Raw genomic sequence first — 8526 nt, forward strand, 5'->3', positions numbered from 1 at the left:
GCAGGAGCAGCGTGGTTGTTTGTTGGCAGCTGGAGCTTTATAATAATATTTATGCACTGATGTGTGTTTTTGTGTTTGTTGTGTGGTGCCACAGTGGTAAGACAGGCCAGCCTGTGTCTCTGTGATGATGAGTCCGCTGTCTGTTTAAGCACCTTGGAGAACTCCGCTCCGCAGCGGAGCGCAGCGCGCAGGCTGAATCGGGACTGTGCGTAAACTACGTCAAATCCGCACGGAAGCTCCGAACGCTCTCCTGTCTCGCCTTCACCCTTTGTTGGTGATCTTGGCTGCCTCTGAACTTCCTCTTGTTGCTCCTGCGTCGCTCTGTTTATGACTAGATCCCTCTTCTCCTCGCTGCCACGGACATCAGAGGTGATGCTGGAGGCTGCAGAGAAGCTTTAGCTGCAGTGATGCTCCTCGGTTCTTAGCTGACTGACCCTTCTCCGGGTAAGACGATGATCGCGCTACGACGTGTCTTGCGTATTTCTTGCACCTATTCTGCTCCGAGCTTGTCTTGAAAAGAGGCGCTATCTGTTAGTTGTGCAGCAGAGTCGTGCAAAGATCCGCATGTTGTTATTTTATCTGCCTGCTGTAGATCGGGTTTCCCTGCGTTGGCCGAGACAGATGCCATTCGGCGCGCTCTCCCTGTCCGCATGTTTTAAACAGCGTGGCCATCGCGCATTCCACTGGGTCTAAATATATCTGTTAAGGCCACAGGAGGCGGAAAACTGGTGCTGGAGGGGGGGGGGGGTATCCTCGGACATTTCACAGCCGACCTGAACTCGCACCACTTGAATTGCCATCCGGAGATTGACAATCGGTTATTGCACCAGCAGAAGCGAACTTGGCCCTATCCAAACATGCCCTCGAGTTATAACATGAGATCCAGGGCGCGGGAGAGAAACAGCGTCCTGAGCAGACCTGAGTTCCTGTCCTTGAACCACCAGCCCCTGCGCGGCGGCGGAGGAGGAGGAGGAGGCGGCGGCCCCTCCGAGAGCCGAGGCAGCGCACGGCGACCGAGTCAAAACAAGCACCAAATCAGCCAGCAGAGCGAAGAACCTACCGACAGTGGCAGCAAAGACAGGAGAGAGCCCGGCAGGATGCCAGAGGAAGACTGCATGCAGCTGAACCCTTCATTCAAGGGAATCGCGATGAATTCCCTCCTCGCCATTGACATCTGTCTGTCCAAGCGCATGGGGGTGTGCGCCTACACGTCGTCCCCGTGGGGAGGCTGCCGCTCCATGGTCACTCTGTTGGCGCTCACTGGGCACGGCATCACGTGGATCATTGGCACGATCGTGTGTCTCACACGGAGTAATACTCTGGCTGGACAAGAGGTCCTGGTCAACTTGCTGCTTGGTAAATGTCACATCACACCTCACCGGCCTGTCCGAAGCATGCAGTCCGTCCAGAAAACTCACCTCATGGCTGTCTAGAAAAGTTAACACAAATAAACAGATCACTGGGATGACCTGCACCCACAATCTCATTTATATTAGTCCACATTTTCCTAACGAGCTGTGTCCCAGCCCAACACCAGGCCAGGCCAATGTGCCCTTTATAAAGGCCTTAGAAGTCATCATTTAAAAGATAAGATGATCTGATAACAGCCATTCAACATTATTTATTGATCAGTCTTTAAGTTGAAGACATCATGTGCTACAAAATTATGGACACACATTAAAATTCAAAATGGCCCTTTTAAATCTTTATTATACATCATATAATCTATCTATTCAGATTCTGCCTCAGCAAAAGCAGATTCATACTTTGGAAGGAGACACATTTTCAACATTTTAACAGATTAGTTCAATAAAATCAATATTAAAGAAAGTTTTTTTTTATGTTGCAGTCAAATTTGGGGCTATTTTTTTTCTTTTTAACACAATCCAGTGCAGTAGCCCAACAAAAAAAACCTTAAATTATCGTCATCTCATAAGAGACTTTTGTTTAGTTTTTTGTGGTTTTTCATAATATGTTATTACAGCATGCCACGCAATTCTAGTTAATACAGCCACACACTAACTATTGATGCAGAATTACAAAAAATGGCCAAAGTTGCAGCACTTTTAATGGAATTGCATCACAATCGTTGGCATTGTGTCACAGATCTTAGCAGCAAAACCAGCTTCCTTTGATCAACGCTTATTCAGAAGCAACGATCTTGAGACGTTAAGCTTAGCAGCCCTTGTTTGATAAGGTTTTGTCCCATAAAGAAGATCTTTGCTGCTGCTGATCCAGTGTTGAATCATTGATTGGTTTCTGCTGTTGGCAATTACAGTGTAAAGCAGGAGAGCAGAACAATTTATTTCAACATATTTCTGCAGCAAATAGCCGATGACATGCAATTGAATTTTTCTGATTTTTTTTTTTTTTTGTGGGGGGGGGTCTAAGGCGTGTGCACAGAAGTGCACATGCACAATCTTGACCCACACAGATTATTGACCAAATATAAATCCTCTGTCTGTGGCAGCCTTGAGCTCTGGTTGGAAGTCAGTAAATCTCTGGATTTGGGACACAGTTGTTTTTTGTTTTGAACCATGTTCTACCCCAAATGTTTGTTCATTCTGTGTTAGTCTGGGATCATTTCTAGTCTACTCAAGTGCATCTCAATAGACAGACCTCAATAAATCTACAGACACTGAACAGCGGCTGGGGCCTTACTGTTAACTATTTCTGATTTGTTCTCCTGTAGTCTGGTGTGTCAGGGTTGGTGTAATTTCAGTCCACTGTTGAGACCATATAAACTGTGCTGTGCAAAAATATTTCCCATATAGTGCTTTGAAAACAGTGTAGCCACATAACAACTGGGACTATCTATAAGACAACTGAACATGTCTGAGGATCCAAAAGCAGACCTTGACTGAGCAGAGGATGTTCCCATCTTTATCAGCTGCAGTGTAGTCGGACTGTGGTGTTTTCTAGTTTCTCTGTCTGTGTGACTTTGCTTTGTTTTCACTAATTACTCCACTTCTTAAAGAGTCTGCAATTACTTAGAATAAACCAACAATTCAAACTGTTGAAGAAATATAAAAAAAATAATAAAAAAAAAAAAACGGCTGTAGACAGCTACAGATGATTCAGGCAAAAATTTCCCTCATGGTCAACCTATTCATGAAGAAGGTCCTTAATTTAAAATTAGGGTCTCACATATTAGAGAAATGGGTGCAATCCAAAAATTGTCACTGTTGTTTCACTTTTCACAGTTCTTTGATAAAATGTACTGAAACCAGTGAAGTGGTGGTTCAGAATTACAACAGGAAGACCACAAAAAAAAGCAGCAGCAAACTAAGAATTATTAAGACAGTACATAAACCATGCATGCATATTTGCAGATTTGCACAGCCAGTGAGCGGCTATGGCTCAATGAAATGAATAAATTTGGTGAGCTCTGAACTTCCAGCTCATGGTCTTATTGTTGAGCTCACCATGGATTGTTACAGTAACAAATAGACACAATTAGGCCATCCTCACACAGCTGTCAGCTTTGATTAATTTTTCATTAAGCTTTGTGGAACAGATAGCTCGGTGTTTAGCATCAATTTCAGGCACTCTGTCTTTGTTGTCCGAGTGATGGAGAGTCTTTGAGAATTCAAATCTAACTGTTGCCACTGATGACTACAGTTATGCTGACTGTCCTGAAAACAGCTGCAAAACCTTCCCCCCAAAATTCTTTTCACAGCTATCATCCGCACACTCTAGATGACTTTAGACATTTGATATTCTGATGATGCCAAACAAATCCAGCAAGAAAAACTGAACTGTCACTGCTGCTTTAGTCCGCTGAAGGGCACGCCAGCACACACCATATGTTATAAGTTGCAGGGCAACATAGGACTTCTCCAACGTCTTGATGTTTTTACTTTTTTACTTTTTACTAGTACACCCACCTCTCCTTGGTTCTCTCGTCTTTTTCCCCCCACTGACCATGAAAATGACAGCTCCTCACTAACCTGCCTTTAGGCGCTTTAACGGAATTTAAAATAATGTCTCAGTTAGTTAATGGTGGGCGAGTGGAATGAGAAGTAGGGCAGCATAACTAATATGCCAGAGAAGCTGACAGTCATTTAGAAGAGTTGGTTGAGTGTGTATGTGAAGATGGCAGACTTGAACAGAAGTTAAAGATGGCGATGGTGGGGATATTTTTGGGTTTGCTATGGTGCTATAAAAGGCATCTGTAAATATCTGGTATGGGCACTGAAACCAAACGACAAAAGTAGGAAAGATAAAGCATGTGCACAGAGCTGACAAGACCCCATTCATTAAAAAATATATAAATAATTGTATAACCAGGGTTTGTCCAATGGTGGTACATTTCCATAGATAATGTATTATAATGTAGTACAGTTTTCAGGTGCTTGACTTGAGTGTTTTTATTGTATCCTACTTCCCTTTTCTTCTCCACAACATTGCTGTTGGAATTATTGGCTGTTCTACTCACCTGCTATCAGATTAAGACTTCATATTAATGTATGTCACAGTTTATAAAATTTGATGCATTTTCATGGATCGAACAAATGGCTTCCAACCTTTTCAAATATTAAATAAAGATTGTCCGATTGTCATGTTTTGTATGTCTATGAATTATTAGCAGTAAGGAGTATAATGGAATATTCTTATATTTTGTAATAGCACAACCTGAATAAAGCAGCTTAATATTTCTTCCACCTTGCTATTATAGTATGTCAACAAAATCTGTGCCTTTGTTATCGAACTCTCTTTTTCTGTGACAGCGCTCATCCTTGATGTCATGACTGTGGCCGGAGTTCAGAGACTTGTGAAGCGCAGGGGACCCTGGGAGATGACGCCAGGCTTTCTGGACTGCATCGCCATGGACTTCTACTCCTTCCCAGCTGCTCACGCCAGCCGAGCCGCTATGGTCTCTAAGTTCCTGCTGTCCCACCTGGTCCTGGCCGTGCCGCTTCGCATCCTGTTGGTGCTGTGGGCCGTTCTGGTGGGAATGTCACAGGTGCTTCTGGGGAAGCATCACCTAACTGATATGGTGTGTGGCTTTGCACTGGGCATGTTCCACTTTAGCTTGATGGAGACAGTGTGGCTGTCATCAAGCACCTGTCAGACTCTTATTTCCATAAGCACACTCAGCTGGAGTCCCTTTTTCTGAGCTCCTAATACAAGGCTATGCTAGCACACAAGGCTTAATACACTAACCCCACAATGTCAAGGATTTAGTTGGGTAGGTTAGTTATTTTTCTAAGGGTTTGAAGTTCTTATTTCTGGCTGTGAACAGAGAAGCATTTATATCTTGATGCAAATGCTGACTTGCATGTAATGCACAAGACAGGCAGATCCAAAGACCTTTCAAGATCTTTATAATGCTTCACAAATTCTGTTTTCTTCAGTCAGATCTCCTGACACGCATCCCTACTACTCCTTCATAATAAAAGCAAAAATAAGACAACTGCAAAGTGGTGTTAAATGAAAATGTAAGTGCACAGTGCATTTTTTAAGATTAGTTTTTGATTAGTTTTGATTCTCATGCATATGTATGAAAGCTGGTACAATTCATTCATAACTCAACCTTTTAATTCAGTAAAAACTGTGTCTTACTTTTTCTAACTTATTTCCCTCTACCTCCACTCTATTACCTATTCCTGTTTTCTCTCTTTTTTTATTTAATAAGTGTTTGGCTTTTATATTGAACAAGTGAAATACTTAAACTATGTCTGACGGTGAATAGAGTTTGGTGTAAGGCCTTAATATTGGATGCAATATTAAAATAGCTGATTGTTGTTTGGATATTCCGCTGTGTTCGAATTGGCATGACATGTATATCTGATCTTTACTCTGTATGTTATGAACTTATTTTTGTGTAAAACAAATTTCACACTTCACACATCTTTTATTTTTCAGACAGGATGAAATATGATTTCCCCCAATGTCCCATTTACATCATGCTCCAATGGTTTGAGTTCTTTTTTTTTTATGTCTCCTCAGCTCTTTCATTGCAGGCTGCTGCAGTCTGCACCTTAGCCTAACAGATGATAATGGTTTGTCCGATACTTATTCTGTGCCCAAATAAACAAATTTAGCGTGCAAAGCAAGAGTATCTATTTAAAGTAAGATTTTTAAGATATGCCTTCATTTTATGATTTTTTTTTTGTATGAACATTTGAATGAAACTTGCTTTTTTTCCATCTGTGGTAAAATATTTCAGTACATTGGTTTGGTGTATGAATAGAGTTTTGTGAACATTCGTGCAGTTGCTTCCATATTTCATGTTTCTGTTTTCTGTATGAATAAAATGAGGCGGACTGTTACTAAAATGTGAAGACTGTGCATTTTCCATAAAAATTTGAATGCATAATAAGGAAAAGAGAGTTAAAGATGAATAGTTGAGTGAAAAATAAAAATAACTCAGATTGTTCTGACTTTCTCAAACATCACATAGATTGTAAAGTATCATATAGTGCACAGCTTGGTCAGCAGAAGAATCAAGATGTTTGGTGAAAAACACAGGTGGTCTGAATGTTTGGTCATTCATTCATTGAACAGCATTATGTCTAGATGTCAATCTGAAAATTAAAGCAAAGAACAGCAACATCAAATATTTTATTTATTAATAGCAAAAATGCATTTAATTGGAGTCATGAATGCTGTCTGAGAAGTTGTGAGCATCATTACATCTTAGGGACAACTAGTCTGTAGGAGTGATCCTAACTATGCAGAATCCACTTGATATAACACTTATTAACAACTGAAGTTGTTTCCGTTTTTTCTTTATGACTGCACAGTAATTGGATGATTTTGAGATTAAGTTGTTTACCTGACTGATGGTTGGACTCGATAGCAAAGGTTTCATGTACTTGTGCAACAGTATTTCTGAGTATCATTCAGGGTGTGAGTCCTTGACATTGCTTTCCTGTCACGCTACTCTTACCACAAATAATCTGACAAGAAACGACACCAGTGCAGTGCTGCGTGTGCACTCGAACTCTCCCGGCTGCCGTAGGAGCGACGGTGGGGCGGCTAGCTAAGGAGCGGAGCCTCGACTCATTTCTGCCGTCATCCTGCATCTGTGACAAGAAGCGTGATCGTAAAAGGAAGTAGACATGGAGCACACAGGACAGGAGACAGAGAGCTAGAGGACATTGCTAATCGTTGCTAAAAGTTTGATTACAGTTTACTGTCTATTATTTAACACGAGGTAACACACAGCACGACCAGCAGTCCAGACCTCCCGGTCTCTGAACATGATTGGCTGTCTAGCAAAACCTGGAGGTCCTCGCAGTTATCTACAAGTTTTTCTTTGACTTTTGCACCAATATCAAGGTCTCTACAAACCTGCAAACCCTAAATATCCCCGTGAGTGATTACTGATAGTGCACATGCACTTATTCAACAGACACCACACTTCCTACTGTTGTGTCTTTATGCCCTGTTCCTCTCATGTTCCCAGTTAAATATAAAATATGTAACATGATACATCACAAGTCTATAGGTGTTATTAATCTCTGGCTCTGCTGTAGGAGAATATCTCTGTAGTAATTATAATGTCAAAGAGGTATTGTGGCAGTTGTCATACATTTGTCAAAATGTTTGCCATGAGGCTGCACGATGCCCTGATAAAAACCTTTGTGTGTTTGTTTGTTTTTTGTTTTTTTTGTCTGAGTAAGTGCCGCCATCTGCTGTGAGATCCGGTATCTGCAGCATTTCAGAAAACAGCTGAAGAAGGATTAGACAAGTGCTCCCTCTAGAGGAATCTGCTTCATTATAATTCAGTACCTTTTATAAAATTCGTTTTTTATAGGCTTGAGTTTTCCTGGAAGAGCTCTTTCAGCAGCAGTTACTATAAACCTCATTTGTTCCTCTTACGGTTAATTTTCATGTGAAGCAGAGATAGTACTGTTTTAGTACAAATGCCCCTTTCTTAGAATTAAATAAAATAATTAGATAAAGCTAAATATGCATATTGCTTGAAAATAGTGTTATCGTATGTCTAACACATCACATTGATCCGTTTTATCAAGTATCAAGTCCAATTTAGTTTTTTTTTAATTAACTGTCAGGTCAAGATAGTAAAAATTCATTTTAATCGATTTTGTTTTATGTGAAGTGTTTGTTTAGTTTTTTCTTTTTTACTTCTTTTCAATTTATCTGACCTTTCGTTCCTCTTTGCTATGTGACACTAATTACAGTAATTACAACTTACAGTCTTCTTGTATTCGCCTCACTCTGCGTGTCTGCGTGCGTGTTTGTTTGTTTGTGCCATGCCTGGTATCATCTGCTCCCTCTTTTATTTTGGTGTATTTTGTTCACTTGTGTCCTACTCGTCAAAACACTCGTTAAACTTTATTTGTTCGCAAACATTTATCCAATTAATTATTAATTAATGATCTAATTAATTAATTACATAGGTTCATTTATTTATTTTTTTACTCTGGCCATCTAATTCGTCGCATTGACCAACTGGGGGCGCTGTTTCCTTGCCAACGACGCTCGGTGACGTAGGACGCCGAGTGCCGAGCAGCTCCAGCCTTCACTCTGCTCCGTTCATTCTCAGGCCGGGGA

General features: G+C 41.0%; 1 protein-coding gene across 2 annotated transcripts; it reads left to right on the forward strand.

The window, feature by feature from the left end:
• Positions 1-158: 158 nt before the first annotated feature.
• On the forward strand, positions 159-6255 carry LOC115052123 (inactive phospholipid phosphatase 7-like). 2 transcript variants are annotated; one of them, XR_003841343.1, is made up of 2 exons: positions 159-444; positions 4731-4863. XR_003841343.1 is itself a non-coding variant. In XM_029516058.1 (2 exons), exons 1-2 carry the CDS (start codon positions 858-860, stop codon positions 5117-5119), a joined length of 888 nt encoding a protein of 295 aa, XP_029371918.1. In that variant the 5' UTR covers positions 767-857; the 3' UTR covers positions 5120-6255. The 2 variants fall into 2 exon arrangements, 1 of the variants encoding a protein (XP_029371918.1); XM_029516058.1 differs by lacking the exon at positions 159-444 and adding an exon at positions 767-1356 and having other exon boundaries at positions 4731-6255.
• The last annotated feature ends 2271 nt before the right edge of the window (positions 6256-8526 follow it).

The sequence above is a fragment of the Echeneis naucrates genome, chromosome 12, assembly GCF_900963305.1.
Source record: "Echeneis naucrates chromosome 12, fEcheNa1.1, whole genome shotgun sequence".
Classification (NCBI taxonomy): Eukaryota; Metazoa; Chordata; class Actinopteri; order Carangiformes; family Echeneidae; genus Echeneis; species Echeneis naucrates.

Excerpts from the sequence above, each read along its gene's own strand:
- LOC115052123 (XM_029516058.1), top strand. The coding sequence starts at position 858 with ATGCCCTCGAGTTATAACATGAGATCCAGGGCGCGGGAGAGAAACAGC. Across the intron at positions 1,357-4,730 it reads CCTGGTCAACTTGCTGCTTG|CGCTCATCCTTGATGTCATG; the intron begins GTAAATGTCACA and ends TTTCTGTGACAG.